The following is a 21,407-nucleotide window of genomic DNA, read 5'->3' as shown; positions in this document are numbered from 1 at the left end:
GATTGTTTCCTGCATGCACACACTCTCCTCCTCTCCCCTCCCTTTGTACCAGCCTGATGATGCGGGCAGTTATACATGTGTTGCCACAAATTCGGTCGGACAGGACAGTCAGACGACGACCCTGTCTGTCCACAATCACCCCATCTTCACTGAGCTGCTCGGAGACGTTGCCCTCAACAAGGGAGAGCGCCTCCTACTGGCCTGTGGAGTCAGTGGCATCCCTCCTCCCAAAATCACATGGGCTTTTAACAACAACATCCTCCCAGGTATGTAGCAAGGTCACTATTGATGAGTAAAATCTTTTATATAAACTGAACATATACCACAAAATCCATAAGAGAATGCCATATTTATGTAGCGGCATGTGTTTTTTTCATCGTCCTTTACCCCCCTCTGTCAATGCTTTAGTTCACTACGACCACATGAACGGCCACAGTGAGATGGTGATAGAGCGAGTGAGCAAAGACGACTCTGGCACCTATACCTGTTTGGCAGAAAACAGCGTAGGGACCATCAAGTCTCTGGCCTTCGTTTATGTCAAAGGTAAAATGAGTCCCTCAAAATCCTTTTACTTATGAAACTGATCATAAATGACAATATAGTATAACACAGTTGTCTCTTTCACAAATGTCTGTATAGTAGACAGGTAAAATATTAACATTGAACTCACAACTCAATCTTAATCATGTGATGTGTGATGTCTCCAGAGCCTCCTATCATTGATGGGGAGCATCACTCCAACCGTATTGAACCTCTGGGTGGAAATGCCATCCTGAACTGTGAGGTCCGGGGAGATCCCCTGCCCACCATCCGCTGGAGCAAAGGTGGAATAAACATCTCGATCAGCAACCGCATCCGACAGCTGCAAAACGGCTCTCTGGCTATCTATGGAACAGTGGTATGAAAACACATGAGACGAGAGTCTGAGTGCTCTGGTGGCTCTGTGGTCTAATATATAACATAGACACATACATATATTCTTAAGTAGGATGTCATTTATAAATGATAATGTTAATCTAAACATATTTGTAGGCTTGATCTGATAGATTGTAACTGTGTTTTACATTTTCTACAGAGTGAAGATGCAGGCAGCTACATGTGTGTGGCAACAAATGATGCTGGTGTGGTGGAGAGGAGTGTCACTCTTACCCTGCAGAGTAAGTGTCTATCTTAATTCAGTCAGTCCTATTTAGCATAACATCTTGCATTTTCTACATAGACAGCATGTGAAAATAGCTCTAACCTAAAAGAGTACTCCAATTATTTAATATTGCACCATCACGGTTGTTGTTGATGTGTGAAATCACTCAATTCCCCATTATATGTTTCATCATATGGATCGACTATTCTTTCAGGTGCACCAAGCATCGTAGTGGAGCCGGTGGATACAGTGGTGGATGCTGGCACCACAGTTGTGCTCAACTGTCAGGCGGAGGGTGAGCCCACCCCCATGATAGAGTGGTCCCGTCAGGGGCGCCCTCTGCTGGGCAACGACCGCTTCTCCCCCCTTTCCAACAGCTCCCTCAGGATCAGCAGTGCCCAGAAGGAAGACACCGCTGAATATGAGTGTGTGGCCAGAAACCTGCTGGGATCAGTGCTGGTCAGGGTCACTGTGACTGTACGAGGTGAGCAGGACATGTGGGGAGTTATTTTGGGTTGTGCCACATTTTTTTGTCAATTTTCATAGTAAAAATCTTCAGAACTAGATATATTGGCCAGATATGAGTACACACACAGAATTTTTACTCCGTTTTGTGATACTCTAGTTGTACTTACTAAATCAACCAAATGTCTGATGACGTGTTGCGTATCATGCAATTTCCAGTTCATGGAGGCTACTCGGAGTGGGCAGAGTGGGGTCCTTGCAGTGTGTCCTGTGGTGTCGGGTCCCAGAAGAGGCTCAGGCAGTGTAACAATCCCTTGCCTGCTAATGGAGGGCGTCACTGCCCAGGATCAGACTCAGAGACACGCAGTTGTCAGGGAAAGCCCTGTCCAGGTGAGCGTGCTTTAAATACATCAGAGGATTCATCCTGATTATTGAGGTAAAGGGAACTGTCAAAGGGCACATGGGGTAACACAATCGTAACGTCTGTCCCTCCTTAGTGGATGGTAACTGGTCAGAGTGGTCTCTCTGGGAGGAGTGCTCTCGGACCTGTGGGCAGGGCAACAGAACGAGGGTCCGGACCTGCAGTAACCCTTCAGCTCAGCATGGAGGCAGACCCTGTGAGGGGAGGGCAGTGGAGGTCATCATGTGCAGTGTCAGACCCTGTCCAGGTGAGAGACAAAATACCTTTTCTGTAAATGTGGCTGTAAGCTGTATGAACAGCTGGTTTGAGGAGGAACAACTGGCAGGAAGGCTTGCTTACTCTCAATGTGATGTCCCATACAAACAGCTGAAATGTAATGTTTGTGTAGAATTACACTTTTCGTCAACTTCTACATACTAAAGTCAGAGCTTGATTTGAATATATTTGTTTAAATTATACATATCTCAATTCTGTAACCTCCTATAAATTAATTAAGATTGTGGTTTTGTTCTAGGTTTTAATATTTGCTTTAAATTGCACAAGGTCTCAGAGGCCTATGATCTGTCATAATGGACTCTGTGACTAAATAATTATTCACATTAGTTACTCAAGTAAAAGTAGCATAACCATAGTTTTAAAATGTATCCTTATTTATGTAAAAGCACACAGATATAATCCTGAAAATAATCCTAAAATATTGGTCCTGTAAGTGTTATATTAGGATATTATTATATTACTCATATAGCATTGCTGATACCTATAACTGTCAAATAAATTAATAGATATTTAAAAATGTAATTTAACTGCAGTACTTAAAGAAAGGTTCTTACTTTCTACCTTTGGGCTGAATATGGAAGTGTATGCATGTATATAATGACTGTCTGTCTGATACACTCTTGCAGTTTCGGGCAACTGGGGGTCTTGGCTGCCATGGAGCCCATGCAGTGAGTCTTGTGGTAAAGGTATGCAGTCCAGAATCCGCCTGTGCAACAACCCTCCTCCAGCATTTGATGGGCCGCAGTGTGAGGGCACAGACACCCAGACTCAATTTTGCAAGGAGAAACCCTGTCCTGGTAAGGGCTCAGAAATCTGACTTTACGATTAAATCAGATTAAAAGAGAGTTAATACTAAAGTTTAACTGACTGATTATAATGCTTCTTTTATTTTGCCCACCAGTGGATGGGAAGTGGTCCTCCTGGGTGAGCTGGGGAACCTGCAGTGTTTCATGTGGAGGCGGGACCAGACAGAGGACACGCCTCTGTGCCAGCCCCGCCCCTCAGCATGCTGGCAGGCAGTGTGAAGGCAACGACGTCCAGATCGACTTCTGCAACAATGACCCCTGCCCCAGTCAGTCAAATTAACTCACCGGCTCATTTGGCTTCACTCCTGGCTTTTCCTTTTCTCTCTCTTACATTTGTACACTTTCTTTCCATTAGTTAATGGTAACTGGGGTCCATGGAGTAGCTGGGGCAGCTGCAGCAAGACGTGTAATGGAGGTCAGATGAGGCGCTACAGGACATGTGACAACCCCAGATCAGCCAATGGTGGGCGAGCGTGTGCAGGTGCAGATTCACAGATACAGAGATGCAGCACAGCCAACTGTCCTGGTGAGTCAGCATGTTTAAGAACGTGTAAGTGGTTCAAGGCTAAGGGTGGAGAGGTTCCTTTAAAATGCTCTTTAAATGAGAAGTGATCTAAATAAATAGAACTTGTATTTGCCTTTCACATTGAATTCACTGAACATGATTGCTGTATCTTTTTTCCTGTCTGGTAAAAAACTCAACAGCATTGTATTACTAAACTGGGCAAGTATGGCACACCTCTTTTTATTGGGTTGTTGTCCACCTTCTATTTCATAGGAATATTTTAATGAAAATATCTATACATTTTCAATTACAAAACATTTATTGGAACAAACAGTGTATTTAATTAATCAGGTAAATAAGAAAATACTCTTTTTTTTTATGATTTGTGTGTTAGTGTTTGTAGTGATTTTATGTTTTTTGGATATATCAATGCAGTTGATGGTAACTGGGGCTCATGGCAGCCATGGGGAGATTGCTCTACTTCTTGTGGTGGTGGAGAGAGGACACGTGTCCGTCTCTGTAACAGTCCGTCTTCAAGCAACGGTGGCCGGCTGTGTCCAGGAGACTCCTCTCAGCTGTCCAGATGTAGCAGTCAGGCCTGCCCAGGTGAGCCATTTTAGTCAAGATGCGTATATTGCATATGTGTGCAGTAGAGTGCAGTAATCAAAGCTTAATATGTTTTTATTTTTTCCAGGTGGACCACAGAAAGCACGAGGGAGCATCATAGGGAACATCAACGATATTGAGTTTGGCATCGCCATCCTCAATGCCACCATCACAGAGAGCAAGTCTGGAGAGAGAACCATCAAGGCCTCTATTACTAATGTACCAAGGACATTAGGTCAGTTTTCCAAAATGCTCATGTGTTTAAATCTTCTACTTTGATATGAGATATGCATCAAATAACAATGCCTTCATGCAACTTAGTGCACCTTAAATTGTTCTCTCGAACCTTTTCAAAATATGTAATAATTCCTCTGCCTTTTATTTCAAGGTCCTGCAATGAGAAAGCTCATCTCGATCCTGAACCCTGTTTACTGGGCCACTGCACAGGAAGTGGGAGAGGCTGTCAATGGCTACACGCTAACAGGAAGCATCTTTAGGAGAGAGACACAGGTGGAGTTTGCCACGGGTAAGAATAAACATATATTTTTGTATTTGAATGATTGACTGATGATATTGGATTTGTCGTTATGTTATCATGGGGAAATCCTTGAATGTATCTGTCTGTTCTGTAATCTCGGTAGGTGAGATCCTGAGGATGACCCACATTTCCAGAGGCATGGACTCAGATGGAGTGTTGTTACTGGACATCGTCGTGAACGGACACATCCTGCAACTGCCTTCACACGCTGACATCAGCATCAAGGTACATAAATAAGCTGTTCCCCTGTAGCCCCTGTAGGTATAGGCCCTGTTATATACACTACAGCTCTCTTTTTGTTTATCTTAGCTACACAATGTAAAATTACCTCAAATATGCCTCAAGTTTACACTGTTGTTTTTACTCAGGACTACACAGAGGATTACATCCAGACGGGCCCGGGCCAGCTGTACGCTCTGTCCACCCGCATGTTCAGCATCGACCGGGAGAGTGTGCCCTACTCCTGGAACCACACCATCACCTACGACCAGTCCAAGGGCAAGATGCCTTTCCTCGTAGAGACGCTGCACGCCACAGCCATCAGAGCTCACTACAACCCCCTGGAGGAAGTGTTGGAGTATAGCATACAAGCTAATATTGCTCAGGGTGAGAATTACTGTCTGTAAAGGACTTATTGTAAAAAAATATTTTGCCTATGGGTGAGAAATGGACTGAACAATTTATATAAGACTCTTTTCCAGTCAGACTTTTACATCTGATACGTCTTTTTTTTCTTGCCATGTTTTTGTCTGAACTGTAATACTAATGTAACTGAAACATGTTTTCAGGAGATCGCAGTAACCAGTGTCCTCAGGGATTCACGTTAGTGTCTGCCGGGCCCTACTGTGCAGGTAATGTTTATCACCACACAGCATGCTAACGACCCGTCCACACGGCAGCGTGCGTTGCTTCAACGGAGACGCTTCCCATTCACTTTGAATGGGGTGACGTCAGGCTTTGCCGAACTGCATTGTGGTTCCGTCGCGTCGCTTTGCTCGCGTTGATCGCTTCAAAAGTTGAGAAAAGTTCAACTTTTCAAGCTTCGACGGAAGCGCCAGCCAATCAAATCATATGCCAGTACAAGCGCTAGCCAATCAAACCGCGAGATTCATGTGATTGGTTGTTTGTCGCGCGCCAGACACGCCCACCGACAAGCTTCAACGCACGCTGCCGTGTGGACGTACCGTAACTCATAGAGAATCAGTTCAATAACATTGTAGTAAAATGCTAGTTTATAAAAATTATATTTTAAGTTAAACGTATATTAAAAATGCTTGATTCCCATGGTGGTAATAAAATAACCTTTTAAATGATTTCATGCTTATCCAAATTTATTTAGCAAAACGTACCCATTGTAGGCTAAATTCATAAGTTTGATAAGATGTCAATTAGAAAATGTATCACCTAACTCTTTGACAATAGATTTCGGTTTATGCAATTTTTTTTTAAAGAAAAAATGTCTTGTTCCAGTTTTTCTGCTGTCTTTACTCCTTAATTACAGTAAACTTTTTTTATTTAAAGACCTTTTGCGGGCTTTTTTAAAAACACTGATATTTTTCACCATTTTCTGACATTTACATTCACCCAAACAATTGAAGCGAGATTAATCAACACAATCATCTACATTGAAATAACTGTTAGTTGAAGTTTAGGTGTTGTTCTTTATATGCAAATGATGTGCTGCAGATGAGAACGAGTGTGAGGTCGGAAACCCATGTTCTCATACTTGCCACAACGCCATGGGCACGTACTACTGCTCGTGTCCCCGGGGCCTCACCATCTCAGCTGACGGCAGGACATGTCAGGGTAAACAACTCACCTCTGAATCAGTGATGTTAGCATGATTATTGCACACAAATATTATTGTTTTAATAATTCCCTACTGTTAATTCTCATAGACATTGATGAGTGTTCACTGGATGCGAACGTGTGCCATGATGGAGAGGACTGTGAGAACACCATTGGCTCTTACCGATGTGTCATTCGCTGTGGGCGGGGCTTCAGGAGAACAGCTGATGGTCTCAGCTGCACCGGTACATGACAAATCTTAATAGATAAACTTACCATTCGTTTTGAGTGATGCTAAAGTTAAGCTGTACAATTGTCTTTGTTGTTGCTCAGATGTAAACGAGTGCCAGGAGTCAAATCTGTGCAATCAACACTGTCTGAACACGATCGGCAGCTACAGATGCGCCTGTGAGCCGGGCTACCAACTCAGAAACAGACGCTGTATAGGTGAGATATATAATTTATCTGTTTTATTTAAAAAAAAAATAACTACTGTTTTTGGACTTTTTGTATAATGAATTATTTGAAACAATACTATCACATCATTTTCTTTAAGAAACATTGACCTCCTCTGTCCTCTCTCTGATCACTGCAGATATAAATGAGTGCAGACAGAGGGTTTGTCGGTCAGATCAGCAGTGTAAAAACACACGGGGGGGTTACACCTGTATTGACCTGTGCCCCAATGGTATGACTAAAGGCGGCAATGGGACATGTGTAGGTGAGTATTCACAAGCATACAGTACATTCTTCCTTGTTAAGCCAGACGGCATCTGCTAAAGTGTATTTATTAAAGTTCAGACTGGGAGAGATTATGATTAACTCCTGTGTCCTTTGTGCTGTAGACATCGATGAGTGCAGGGATGGCACTCATCAGTGCAGATACAATCAGATCTGTGAGAATACCAGAGGCAGCTACCACTGCACCTGTCCACGTGGCTACAGATCTCAGGGAGTGGGGCGGCCCTGCCTCGGTATGTACATCTTTAATGCTTATCATAAACATAACAAAAGTTGAATCCAAAATGGTATTACATTCAAAGGGTTTCATTCGCACTGATCAGGCAGGTGATACTTCCACTTGCCAAACCATACAGCATGTTGAGCAAAGAAAGAATATGAGAAAAATGTGCACTGCTATTCCCTTACACCTCCCATAAGCTTGCTTGCTTCTGCCGGCATATTTCTCTCTTTTTTTCAGTGACTCACTCCTGGTGAAAATCTTTAATAACTGCTCTGTAGCTCGGACATTATCGTCAGTGCTTGCTTACATTTCTAATATACTGCTGGTTAAACCACTGACTAACTCATGACATTAAATACCTTACAAATATTTTATGCCTGGTATCAGGTCCTTCTTAAAATGTGGTCCGTGAGCGACCCCAAGTGGTTCGTGAGTATATTGGTAACATTTCACATTTGAAATAAATACATTTAAAGTGTTTCTCAAATTGTTTAAGAATGACTAGTATATGTGGCAACAGAGACACACAGTCAATGAGTGCGTAAACAATGCTAAATACCTGGAACAGTGTAAATAATTAACTTGTGTTTAATGTTGAATTCATGTTAAACTTGGGACTGCAACCATAGTTTTACTGTTTTTTATTTTGAATTTGATATAGAGAAGGTTAAGCTGTCATTATTAGGCTGTAATTTGTTATAAACTGTTGGAGTTGTAAGCAGGCCTTTTGTTTTTGGATATCTGGGGAGTTAGGTGGTCCGTGTGTGTTTTTTATTGGTTAAGTTGTTCTTGGTATGAAAACGTTTGAGAAACACTGCTCTATGTTGAAGCTACGTCTGCTCACCTACACTGTCAGATAGGAGAAAGCGTAGGAAAGTACGACAGAGGTAGGGGAAACAGAAAATAAATGTCTACTTCTTTTACACATCAACCATAAAAAGACCAGCACCATGACCTCTGCTCCATCTATCCCTCTGTTTCCTGTCCCTCTTCTTCAATCTTCAAACTATCCTCTTTATGTCTGGATCTGGCTATTTCCTGGAGTTGCTTTGTAATGGCATATATTCACTGTTTCCCTCGTGACATCATTAATATTGTACGCTGAGCTCTGTCTTTGTGAAGAATTCCTCTGGCATGAATTGGATTTCGTAACATGTTAACTAGATTCAAAGTAGCATTTAAAATTATTATCTTTAAAGTTTTGATTTGACATGAGAGGAGATTATCTCTATCTCTCATTCTAATACGACAAATGTTTTTATAGTCTCAATACATTTCTGTCTTAGGGACATGAACATGTATTGTTGTACAGTGGGGTAATTGACATATCCCCTTTTTCCCCCCATTCTCATCTCCCTCATCTCATCTCTATTTTCATGGCCTGCACCACCTCATTTCTTTTCATTTATAAATACCACCTTTATTTTTTTTGCACCTTTTTCTCCTCTTTTTCTATCACTTTGTCCTGCTGCTGGTCTTTCTTTGTGCTGAGGGCAGATATAAATGAGTGTGAGCGGCTGCCCCAGCCCTGTGCCCACCAATGCCTCAACACGCCGGGCAGCTTCAAGTGCACCTGCCCTCCAGGGCGCCACCTGCTGGGGGACGGCAAGTCCTGTGCCGGTCTGGAGCGTCTGCCCAGCTATGAAAGTTACTCATTCGGCTACCGAGCGTCACAATCCTCTCCTGAACACAACTCCCACCAGCAACTGTACCACAACATGGCCTCTCAGAGCTACCACTCCTACGGCGCCACCTCAAGGGGCCGTGAAAGGAGCCGGAGCCGCAGAGAGACTCATTCCTCGCAGCAGGGCTCCCTCGCTTGTCTGCAGGGCTTTGAGTCCAGGGGGGGCTCCTGCTTAGGTAACAATGTAGGACAGGCAGGGTTGAGATGAGGGAGAGGAGGAAAGTTTTTTTGTAGAGAAACGCTCTGCTTTGCTGCTTGAGGATTTGCTGTGATTTTTTAATTGTGGGCTTTAAAAATGTGCCTTAATTCGGCATTTATCTAATTTTGTCTCTATCATTATGTGGTTGTTTGTGTGTGTGACACCGACAGACATCAATGAATGTGAGGTGAGGGATGCCTGTCAGCATGAGTGTATGAACACACCAGGGAGCCACAGGTGTCTCTGTCCAGCTGGTTACCGCCTTATGACTAACGGCAAGACGTGTCAGGGTGAGAAAAACTACTGCTTCCATCTCCATCATTTCATTTTATTATAGCTTGTACTGTAATCATGATAAGCTGTTTGCTGTATCTACAGATATAGACGAGTGCCTGGAGGATAACATCCAGTGTGGGGCCAACCAGATGTGCTTCAACATGAGAGGAAGTTTCCAATGTATAGACACACCTTGTCCACCAAACTACCAGAGGGATCCAGCTACAGGGTAAACCTCCACGGAGTCACAGTCAGTTAGGATTAACCCACAAGATATCAATTTCTTTAAAAACTGTTTACTGCCAGGTTGGTCAAGATTATGATTTGTCTATACATGGTGATTGTGCCAAATAATATAGAATATCAATAAATCCAATAATAAATAGTGTAATGAATAAATATAAACCCTAGATGGTCACTTGCAGTTTCCCTTAAAAAATAGAGTACTCTATCTATCTTCTGACAAAATATATTATAATTTTTTTGGCACAATATACTCAACTCAACTCTGCTGTGTATGTTGTGTCCAGGTTCTGCCTGAAGAACTGCCCTCCTAACGACCTGGAGTGTGCCCTGAGCCCTTACGCCCTGGAGTACAAGCTGCTGTCTCTTCCCTTTGGCATCGCAGCCAACCAGGACCTCATCAGGCTGGTGGCCTACACGCAGGACGGAGTAATGCACCCCAGGACCACCTTCCTCGTGGTGGACGAGGACGCCACGTTACCTTTCGCCCTGCGAGACGAGAACCTGAAGGGAGTGCTGTTCACAACACAGGCGCTTCGAGAGCCCCACACATACCGAATGAAGGTCCGCTCCCTCTCCTACAGCGCAGACGGAGGAATCGAGTACCAGACAACCTTCATCGTCTACATCGCCGTCTCTGCATACCCCTACTGAGAGCACTATAAATGAAGTCAGACAAAGGTGTGGTGAATTGCATCCTAAATAAGTGAGTGGGTGTGTTTTTTAAAAAGCAGCCACATCAGTAAACAAACTGAAAAACTCTCAATGTGAGCGGCCAGTGAGTGCATACAGCCCTGAAGACAAGAGGAAGTAGATTAAAGGTGGAAACAACACAAGACACAGGAGGGTAACAGTTGACTTGTACAATGAAACTGGCTATGTATTGGCTTTAATCCCAGGAATCCAAAACCTCAGTCTGTCAGGACTTTTTCAATGAAATGTTTAATATGTTGCCTTGTGATTTTCCCTGCCTCCTCAGATTTATTTATAAGATCAACAAGATGTTGCTCCTTAAAGCGGAAGTATTCATCGGTGGCTCCCATAGTAGATACCAACCCTACTCAACAAATATTAGCTAGCCTTTTATTTACATCTACCTACTATTAACTTATTGGGAAGTGCTTGATTTAGACAAATGGGCAGTTCCCTCGTCTGTTTAGCCCTTGGGTCATTAATCACCAAAGTGAAAATGTGACTCTTCAGATACGGTGCTCATTTCGGTGATAGAAAGCTTAACTGTTAGATCTTCTGCATCCTCAGGTAGTCTAGTAAATAGAAACCCTATCTTATCATTACACTACATCATCAATGTGCCATAAACTGCTCAATCCAAAAGTTCATATCACGATGTATTTTATTTGTACGACTTGTAAATAGTTTTGTTTTTTTCTCATAATGTATTGCAATACTGTACTTATTGGATCCATTTTGTAATAAAACTGTAATAAATGAATATACACTGAAAACAAGCGTTATGTATGTCTCCAGCACTGATGCATAAAAAACCCTGATCATTTATAAAGCATTTCACATCGACTCAAGCTAATGAGAATAACACTGAAGAATACAAGAGCACATTTAGGAGTAGCAACAAGTTCACTCTGAAAGCAGAGACAAGGATTACTCTGTCTGCCATATTGTTTATTTGTTTTCTGCAGAAAACAATCTCATCGTAATTTAAAAAATATATAATTGTATTTAGTTTGAAGGTCACAGTAACTTCAGTAGCAGATAAGTTACATTTACAACAGTGTTTAGATAATACTAATTCATTTATAAAAAAAAACGAGGATAAAATAATGGGAAATCTGTGAAATGTGAACAAATATCTGCTGGACAGCATACACTAAGAGCCAGGTAAGTGCTCTCCTTCACCTCCAACATTTAGATTCTAGCATTGATAAATGAATGTGGATGTAAAACAAAGTCAAGACAAACTTATGATTTGCATTCATACCTTTTTTATTTTTGTCAAAAAAGCATTAACATAAAAAAAGTAATATAGAGTAAGGCAGACTGTACATCAGTGTGGTATGCTCCCTCAGCTGGAAGAGCATCTCAGATTACATGAAAATATCAGGCTGTTTTTTGTTTTCATGTAAAACTAGACTTTCCTGCAAGAGGAAGAGGAATCTAGTGCCTGGATGCTTCATCACTGATGACCGTATTTAAACATGAAAACCCATGTCTAAATATCAACTCTTGATAACTCGTGAGAAAACACAAATGTATGCGTCTTTTAGAAAAAGCTATTGAAAATGAGCAGAAACAAAACATTATGCTGGGTCGAAATTCCCCTGATCACTACATCATTTTTTCAAAATGGCAAATCTTTCCAACCATAAAACACTTTGCTTGCATGTTAAATGTATACTGTTTATTCGTAGAACTCCACCACTTTGTCTAAAAAAAAAAATCTCCAATACATAAGGGCAACAAAATCATCACTATAAGCTACAGTATTACCATGAAAGCAAAACAGATCATTTGGCAACAGACGTTATCTACCCGATAAGGCAGATCAAGCTTCAACATTTCCAGTTTTCCTCATTAAAAAAAAAAAAAGAAGCATACATGGTAGTAACTCCCTACTGCTATACCACGCGTGGAGGAATTGTTCGAATGAACAAGCATAGATTCAAACCCAGATTCAATACAAAAACCTCCCATCTAGAAAAGATAGGTATGAAATGCTTGACAGAATACTCAAAACTCAAGATTGGGATCATGCAAAAAATACCTTTTTAACATTAATTATTTGTATTTAAGTCTCTCCTACACCCTGATATATTCAAACCTTTTAAGCTGTGGTCAAAACCCAACTTTAAAGCAATAACAAACCAAGCGGAAAATGTTTTATCTTAGATATTGTTTTTCTGTTAAATACCAAAATAAAACAATATGAAAAAGGACTCTAATGGTGACATGTTATTTTTTTTCTCAAAGAGTACAGAAAAAGCCCCATAATGCCCTGCTCAGTGACAGAGGGTGCATGAGAGGGTCAGACACACGAGGGATGTGAGGAATAGCAAAATAGGATTAATAAGAGTGGTGGTGGAGATGCATCGTGGGTAATAATCCTTAACTGGGGCAGCAGGCAGCGTGAAAGGATGGATGGATGACACCAACCCCCACCCTTCCCTCCCGCTCTACGGGGGGGGGAAATGGCAACCCCCGGGTGCAAATCCACCATCCTCCATCTGTGACTGCGCTTTTCAAGAGCCTCCCACAGCTAAAGTGTGACAGGGAGAGGCAATGAGAGGATTTACTAACAGAGACTCTGGCTTTTACACCCTCAGAAAATCTCTAGTGAAGAGAAGATGGAAAACAAATACTGAGTTTTCCCTAGAGAGCAAAGCTGAAAACCCTGTGTGGGTTTGAATGGAGGAAATATTGCTGAGTCATGCCTGTGAGTGAGCACAATCGTGTCTGTTTGTATGAGTGTGTAGATAAAGTACTGTACAGCAGTGGCTCCCAACCTCTTTTACTTAGATTAGACTGATAAGAGAGGTAGAATTATTCTGAGTTAGAATCAAATCCAGGAATATTCTTTGTTATCTCCCCTCGGTTGGGAACCGCTGTGTGTACAGCAGAATATCTACAGACTGCATAGGAATGACATGAAGACAAAGGGGAATACAGTAAGGACATCTAGGAAGCAGTACACATGTAAGGTTCTCTGTAGCACCCTGTGTTGACTGGGCTGTGATCATGAATGGGAATACAAAATAAAAACATGTTTCTTTAACACAATGTGATGCAGATTTGATTTGTTTGTCTAGCGGGATCGCATTGGGTTAAAGAATAGTTTTTCATTTTAGTCCCTGTGCCATCTGTTAGACGACATCAATAATATCCTATATGTGTTATTGAGATGGAACTGATCCTCTTCTTTTAGACCGTTTTCCTCGCTGTTAGTACCCGCACGATGCTGCCGACTCCTCCAGCTGCCAGAGCCTGGAGACGCAGAGAAAATATGATCAGGTTTTTAATACTGAAACTAAGTCTCTGTTAAACTCTGGTAGCTCATACTGTATGCAGAGTTGTGACCACATTTAATTAATGTATTTTACTTTCCCGCTATGACGCCATACATGATCCTGTTAAGATACATTCATTCAGTTACAATTGTTGATTACCATAATATATCACAATTTCCAAGCTAATATCACTTTTCATTGAGTACATTACTAACACAGAGAAAACAACATCACAAGACTTTGAACATCGCTGGAGGACATTTCCTGTAAATGTCAATCTTCCGTGTTAATCTAACATTCACTTCTCCTCTATCCAGCCAGTATATAGAATGCATAACTCAAAAATGTGTCACCGTATGATTATGCCAGATAATGAAGTGCAAATATTGACCTTTTTCATGCCACTGCAGCAGGACCGCGCTGCTGTTTTCTGACGGCCTCTCGAAGCCTTTGTAGATGTATTTCATCAGCAGGTCGACGCCATTTTTGTCGAGGGACTGCACCCCTTTTTCAATGTCACTGCTCTTAAAGGCGCTGAGCACCTTCAGCACCAAACCCTCTGCACGTTCCTGAGAGAAAAGAAGATACATGTCAGTGTTTCCCCTATATACAAATAGTGGCGGCGCAGCGCCGCTGCTGAAATATGCACGCCGCTGCTAGGGGGTGCCAGCCAGTACCCAACATTTTGGTATTAACAGGCGGTCGCCTTGGGCGCCAGATCTGGGGGGCGATGCGCTGGTAGCTCTGGGAGGGAAAAAACATTTTTGACCGTTGGCGCTCATCCAAATTTTCGGCCTTGATGTAACAACATTCATAATTAAGTAAATGTAACACCCTTTTCACCCCGGTTACACTTTTCATTTGCCCTGTACGATGGGCGCTGTAAGTGATGAAAGTTGGGGATGTTGGCTTATCAGGCGCCCGCAGCTCACAGCCAAAGTGCGAGCGTGGGAGCGAGAGAGCGAGCGAGGGAGAGGGAGCACCGGTACCGGCGCTGTTGTTATTAGAATCTAGTGCTCGTAACGCTAACGGATATAAGAAGTAGATGTTTCTACAACCAGGGTGGAGGAGAGCTCTCCTGTCAGACTGAGAGGCTCAGTGAGGTAAAGGACTCTCTGAGTGTTTAGATAAGTTAATTTTAGTCTAAGTTATCTCAGTGGGTCTCAAACGTTTTGACCACAAATTATGTAAACACATATTTCCAAGGCACTCCTTTATAATTATTAGGATAAATAAAAACAGGTTTGAAATCATTCCAATGTATACTATCGGACAGTAATCAAAAAATATCGTTTAAATTTGGAGATACAAAAATATGCATAAATAAATTAAGTAAAATAAGTTAACTAGGTCAAATAAGATATGAATCAACAACAAAAATCAAATAAGCTACATTTATTTGTTATTGGCTATGGTAGGTTATTGGTTATGTTCATAAATGTAAACCGATCTTTTTCATATGGATGTTTTAGAGTTCCCCTAGATCAGGTCTCTAGTAATTGTGTGCTCAAAGTGCACCAGATTGAAGCATTTTACTTTAAAATGTTCAAACAAATCTTCCCGGGGGGGCATACCCCCAGACCCCCCTAGAGGATGTGACCACCCTCCAATTCAAACATGTTCATACAATAATGAATACATTTGAAGCTATTTTGAAGTATATGACCTATGTCAATAAGTTTCTGTTTTTGTAGTGTATTTGCCTTTTGTAGAGATTTTTCATTTATTCTTTATATATAAAATCTCGCCTAGGGCAGCAAATTGGCTAGAACCGGCCCTGGTACTAGGCCTCAAGAGCCTTTCTTGTGCTGACACATAGAAACAAATTGGCGGGGCGCACTTCGCACATGCACACACTAAAAAATTCCACGCGCTCCACGCTCACATTATGCTGAGCCCACGTGCCTTAGCACCGCTGCTATGACTCCATCTTAGGGGAAACACTGCATGTGAATAGGAGAGTTTCCAAGTAGTTCGTTATTAGTCTGTTTCATGAACTCTTAAATACTGCCTAAATCGTTCTACTGTTTATGTCCAACAAACCTCTCATTTCATTAGCATAGAGTCCACAAAGTGATTCTATAGAAAAACAGGACTGTGATAAATACTCTTATTAACCAGGAGAACCAGACCCACCTTGACGTTTTGGTTCTTCGTGTTGATCGGTGGGTTCTTCAGGACTGCTTGTAGAGCCTCCATCAGATTGCCTGTGCAGGGAGGCTTAAGGATGCAATGCAAAACAGCTGGCGGTCTAATAACTGTAGTCAAAGTAAGATCCTGAGAGTGCTGCTCTCTCTTTTTTTGTTTATTTTTAGAACAACAGATCCTTCCAGCTACCTGAGATATGTCGCCACTTATGAATGAATTCATAAATATATATATATATATAAAAACCTATTTGGTTTATCTCTCCATTTCTGTGTCATTAATGTCTGCAGAATCAGTTGTTTGAGATCTTTAGGTGGGTGTTTGCATGCATAATAGAAAACACATCAAGTTTACCCGTAATTAAAATGTGCCGTTTTACAATTCAAATGTAAAATATAGGCTCACATGTCCATTATTATGTTGAAACTGCTATTGCTAAGCTCTAGATATTGTTTCACCTGTCCAAACTGACTTTGAAGAGAGTCCTTAAAAGTGCAACCCAAATGCAATTGATAGACAATCTAAAGTCCTTGTTATGGAAGAAAATAAAGGCATGGTTAAAGGATCAGATGAGAATAATCAGTACTCTTGAGATAGACACAAGTTAAAATAGTGTTAGCATAAAATCCCCTCTTTGCAGTGTTTCTTTCATCAGCTAGTAGAAAAAAGGGTGAACTTCTTAATAAATACTATCGGTATAAATCAGTATGAGCATGAGCAGTGCGCCCTACTTTATATTACTTAAAAGCACGTACAATTTGTTTCCATGTTCATATATTTTTTTTAATTATTATTATTGTTGTTGTTGTCAGATTTGTAACGAGCGCGAGCCTTTCCTCCTGCCCTGCAGCATGAGGTGGGAGGGAACTGTCTTATTCAATGAGGAAGTGCTGCACTTTCAAGCCTTATAAGGCCTATTAGACGGAAACCGCTGGCTTCACACTTTACAGAAACACTATAATTGGAACTGCTGTATCAAAGAGGAAGCAGATCGTTTAGCTCATGAGCAATACATTGTGCTTCTACTACACTGAACCTACTAAGCTAACCGGCAGAAAACACGATGAAGTTACTCGACTATTTAAAGACAAAAAGGATATATAGGCCTGGCCTACCATTACATTGTGAACCTGTTTGCAGATGCACACTTGCTTAAAAGTTAATATAAAGCTTGGTGTGTCTTGGAGCAGAAATCCCTGGAATGTGTCTGCCAGGCAAGTCTGGACAGTAACTGGCCTACTTGCAAAACACCCTTTCATACCCGGCAACATACTATCCAGAGAATACATTAAGTTAACCATAGCAGCCATAAATAAACACCGACCGTTGTGGTTGGGTTCTTCAGCAGTATGTGGATGCTAACAGGCTAGCTAATCATGTAAAGGATATTGTCTGATGAGGGAGTCCACCTCTACCTCGTCGGGTCCCAGCTGGTTTTCTGCTCCGTCCTCCTCGTCCACAAATTTGTTCTCGTCGTACTCGTCCACGTCCACACGCCTGAAGCGGGCAGCGTTCCCGGTGGTCTTTGCCATGTTGTTGGAGGGTTTTAGGAGTCTATTTCTAATCGACAAGAGTTCAAGACCAGGTCCGGCCTTTTTTTGTACAGTGCTTTTCTTTGATACGGCTGTCACAAGCAGGCAGCTTCCTGATTTCCTCCTGTTTCCTCTGGGTGGGTTTTGCTTCCGCGTTCACGACATCGCCCCATAGTGGACACAATGTGAAACTGCAAGTAGTTGTCTGTAGTTACCAGTTGTTGCCACTAGAGAGCGACGAAACATTAGACTTCCAGTTTAAATGCATGCATTGCCTCATGCACAACCATCATTGCCGAGGAGGTTTTCGCCCACAAAGAAATGCTTTGGTGTTTTGATGCATACAAATAAAATGTCAAAAGAAAAACAAATCAAGTGTGGTAAAGGTAAAGGAACTTGAATATAAAAACATATTTGTTATCAATGGAAGAGCTGTACAATTCAATAACAGAGAAACATTGGCAAATAAAAATCTTCTCTATCCAACCAAGACGTAAATTGAACTTATTGTCATGTAACATGCAACCAAGTCCTGTTATTCAAAGAGAGTGCACCCATTTCCACCGACTTTAGGCATGATGCCAAAAGGTTTAACCAGGCTGCTTTTAATAATCCAGATTGTACATGAATGTCTTGTTTCAAAGCAATGTCTTACAATCAGAGGTGGAAAAAGTCCTCAGATCTTGTACATGAGTAAAAGTACCACAGCGAAGGAATACTTTGTTACATGTAAAAGCCCTGCATTCAAAATGTTACTCAATGAAAAGTTCAAACGTATTGGCATCAAAATATACCAAAAGTAAAAGTACTCATTATGCCCGGCCTCAGTCAGTTGGGGCTTGGACTGGGAGCTGTAGGGTCACCGGTTCAAGCCCCCGAACAGACCTAAATATGGAGTGTGGACTGCTACTCGGAGAGGTCCCAGTTCACCTGCAGTGGTGCCCTTGAGCAAGGCACCGGACACCCCCCCCCCTGTAACTAAAGTCTGATTTAAGTGTTTCACTACATTACAGTTTTTCTCGATTGCTAACACACTTTTTTTTTTTTATTGCTCAGTTTCTCAGAACACTAAACACAATTCACAAAACCACACACCCAAAGTGCAAAACACCTCATTTCTCCTGCTAAATTAAGAACTGCACTCAAAACTACATAAACACTTTCCAAATGCAAACTTTTGCACCAAATATAACACACTTCATTCATAATACTAGATTGTTTGACCACCAGCTACACACTGCTGAGCATACTCTAAAGCACGTTCATCTGTTATGGGCTATGCTCTGTACAGAGAGGTTTCTGCAGAGAAAGATTGCTTGAGTTTACAGAAATACAGTAAATGAAGAAATACAAATGAGAAATCACATTTTATTCAAAAATAACATTGTGCAACATGCATCTCAGCACATAGTTACTATGCTTTGGATCTCTCTAAGTGGGATGGCATTGTTTGCCAAAACCCAGTGTGTAACTGCTGCTACTGTGCCTCATTGGAAATCCTTAGCCTTCCACCTGCACCTCTTTGTTTATCAGTCCTTCAGATAAACAACAAAGATATAGTGGTTGGTCAGTGTCTGTGTTGCATAAAAGTAAGTTTACCACAGTACATTGTGCAGGATTTTTGTACAGTTATATGCAACATGCCAACAATTAAATTAAAGTAATTAAGTAAATATGTTTCACACAACAGATATAAGCACTGATATATCATGAATTATGCAGAGCTACAAACTGGTAACTAACCTGTTTTCAAATCTAAGTGTCCGGATTACAGAGGTGACAGTAAATCAGCTTAGGCTGAACCCTCCGTCCAGCCTCTCTCATCGTCAAACCATGGTTGATAACATTTCATTTCATTAGAGAGTATTCTTCTTTGTCCACGTCCTCTCCCTCCAGCTCTACCTCCTCTCATTCTTCCTCCTCTCACTCTCACCCCACCTCTTCCTCTTGCTCTTGCTCTTGCTCTTGCTCTTGCTCTTGCTCTTGCTCTTGCTCTTGCTCTTGCTCTTGCTTCCATGTTGGCTTCCATTGTTGCTGTAAGAAAGTTCTCACCTGTGGTCTTTTCATAGTGCTAACATCCTGATTGATGAGCCAACAATTATGCTATCAGGTGTTTGGTCAGGTGGAACGTGTTTCTTGATCATTGGTCCATGTGTGAGGCCTTTTGAATATCAGTGTTTTAAACCAGCTAACACGTGACTTTATGTCAGATGGCTGTGTCTTACGTGGAGAAACGTGTGTGCAGTGGTTTGCAAAAAGTGCCATGTTGATTTGCAAATTGTGTGAAAAGCTGAAAACGTGTTTAGAGTTTTGGAGATTTGAGCCGATGTTTTGCTCTTTGAGTGTCAGTTAAAATAATTGTGCTTTTTGTATAATCGAGAAAAACTGTAACACAACTGCTTGACATTTTTGGCGTAAGCCTTGACTTTGTTTTTGACTTCACAGCAGTTAAGTTTTGTGAATGCATATAGCACAGTTGCAGTGACTGATTCAATTTGGAAGACATGAATCAAAACCTCTTCTTCTGTAGTTTCTTCCAGCAGTAGGTGTCTAAAACATTTTGCCACATTGACAAGCATACAGATTTACAAGCTGAATACAGCTACAGTTTCGCTGCAACAGCTGGCAATTATAAATCATGGTTGATCGCTGCAAGATGATTGTCTTTCTTATTGTGGGTCTACCTGGCTGTAGAAGCCTGTTCTTCTTCAAGATGTTTTATAGGTATATTACAGAGTGAATAATTAGACGCATATGCATATGCTATAGTCTATTGAGGTTGAAATTCATTAAACTTGTTTATATTCTTGAGTTAGAATCCCCCTTAGGTAAGTTTTGGCTGCAATGCAGATGGCAAACAAGGTGGGTGCAAATGACAAGATCTCCTTTTCAAGAAAAAGCATGTGTACAAGGAAGAAAAGAGTATATAAGCACATATATAGTTTTTAAGTGTACAAATGAAAGTAGGTTGAAGATGTTTGGCAGAGACTAAACAACGCATCCCGTCACTGGATGCTGAGTATACTGTCCTCCCACAGGATGAGAGAGACTGCCCCCCCGCATAACACCCATCTAATGGTAGACAGAGGAGACTAAACTATTTTAGACAGACATCTAAAGGAGACAGATGTCTGTTAGGACATGAACTCAACTGCTCCTGTGATGTAAAATGTTTAGGAGTTGTATCTGCTGGAACAGAGAATTGTGTGTGTGTGTGTGTGTGTGTGTGTGTGTGTGTGTGTGTGTGTGTGTGTGTGTGTGTGTGTGTGTGTGTGTGTGTGTGTGTGTGTGTGTGTGTGTGTGTGTGTGTGTGTGTGTGTGTGTGTGTGTGTGTGTGTGTGTGTGTGTGTGTGTGTGTGTGTGTGTGTGTGTGTGTGTGTGTGTGTGTGTGTGTGTGGTGTGTGTGTGTGTGTGTGTGTGTGTGTGTGTGTGTGTGTGCATGTGGGTGGGTGGTTGGAGTCACTGCATTTCACTGCTTTATTTATTTAACTCAGACCCTCATGGGTAGTCCAACGCATCAGCTTCGGGATGTCAGGGTTTCCCTGCGTCACATGAACATGCATTTTTTCTCAGCAGGACGTAAGAAAAACTTTCCATTTCGCTAATGCACACACTCATCTATTGAATCACAGTTATCATTTGGAATAAACACAAACAGACATATCCGCTTGTCAAACTGCAGTTAAACCGTTTTGACTCTTTTCCAATCTTTTTTTACTCAAACTTATGAGCTCATGTTTAATTCTGGCTGAGATTTCTGTGATGTTGCTATGGTTAACAGGCTGACAATATGTGTGTGGAATCTGAGCAATAGAAACTAGTTCATCACACACAG

At 41.6% G+C, this 21,407-nt stretch overlaps 2 protein-coding genes across 2 annotated transcripts in view; one reads left to right on the top strand and one right to left on the bottom strand.

The window, feature by feature from the left end:
* hmcn1 (hemicentin 1) overlaps window positions 1-11,368 on the top strand; it is a 107,524-nt gene extending 96,156 nt beyond the window's left edge. Inside the window, exons 83-107 of the mRNA XM_034081502.1 lie at window positions 53-266; window positions 409-543; window positions 708-898; window positions 1,076-1,157; window positions 1,356-1,625; window positions 1,826-1,996; window positions 2,104-2,274; window positions 2,930-3,100; window positions 3,205-3,375; window positions 3,465-3,635; window positions 4,050-4,220; window positions 4,309-4,455; window positions 4,609-4,746; window positions 4,862-4,983; window positions 5,127-5,364; window positions 5,547-5,609; window positions 6,445-6,564; window positions 6,657-6,791; window positions 6,880-6,993; window positions 7,142-7,267; window positions 7,392-7,520; window positions 9,008-9,370; window positions 9,564-9,683; window positions 9,772-9,898; window positions 10,200-11,368. Of these exons, the coding sequence (XP_033937393.1) occupies window positions 53-266; window positions 409-543; window positions 708-898; window positions 1,076-1,157; window positions 1,356-1,625; window positions 1,826-1,996; window positions 2,104-2,274; window positions 2,930-3,100; window positions 3,205-3,375; window positions 3,465-3,635; window positions 4,050-4,220; window positions 4,309-4,455; window positions 4,609-4,746; window positions 4,862-4,983; window positions 5,127-5,364; window positions 5,547-5,609; window positions 6,445-6,564; window positions 6,657-6,791; window positions 6,880-6,993; window positions 7,142-7,267; window positions 7,392-7,520; window positions 9,008-9,370; window positions 9,564-9,683; window positions 9,772-9,898; window positions 10,200-10,566 (4,227 nt within the window). The 3' untranslated portion in view covers window positions 10,567-11,368. The remainder of the gene's footprint in view (window positions 1-52; window positions 267-408; window positions 544-707; window positions 899-1,075; window positions 1,158-1,355; window positions 1,626-1,825; window positions 1,997-2,103; window positions 2,275-2,929; window positions 3,101-3,204; window positions 3,376-3,464; window positions 3,636-4,049; window positions 4,221-4,308; window positions 4,456-4,608; window positions 4,747-4,861; window positions 4,984-5,126; window positions 5,365-5,546; window positions 5,610-6,444; window positions 6,565-6,656; window positions 6,792-6,879; window positions 6,994-7,141; window positions 7,268-7,391; window positions 7,521-9,007; window positions 9,371-9,563; window positions 9,684-9,771; window positions 9,899-10,199) is intronic.
* A 1,901-nt stretch (window positions 11,369-13,269) lies between these two features.
* arpc5b (actin related protein 2/3 complex, subunit 5B) lies at window positions 13,270-17,711 on the bottom strand. Its single transcript, XM_034080975.2, has 4 exons — window positions 17,430-17,711; window positions 16,029-16,101; window positions 14,287-14,461; window positions 13,270-13,871 (listed from the first exon to the last, which is right to left on the bottom strand). The coding sequence occupies exons 1-4, from the start codon at window positions 17,570-17,572 to the stop codon at window positions 13,807-13,809; spliced, it is 456 nt and encodes a 151-aa protein (XP_033936866.1). The 5' UTR covers window positions 17,573-17,711; the 3' UTR covers window positions 13,270-13,806.
* Window positions 17,712-21,407: the final 3,696 nt, after the last annotated feature.

The sequence above is a fragment of the Pseudochaenichthys georgianus genome, chromosome 4, assembly GCF_902827115.2.
Source record: "Pseudochaenichthys georgianus chromosome 4, fPseGeo1.2, whole genome shotgun sequence".
NCBI lineage: Eukaryota > Metazoa > Chordata > Actinopteri > Perciformes > Channichthyidae > Pseudochaenichthys > Pseudochaenichthys georgianus.
The sequence above is the reverse complement of the archived record's forward strand: the minus strand, read 5'-3'. Positions and strand labels throughout refer to the sequence as shown.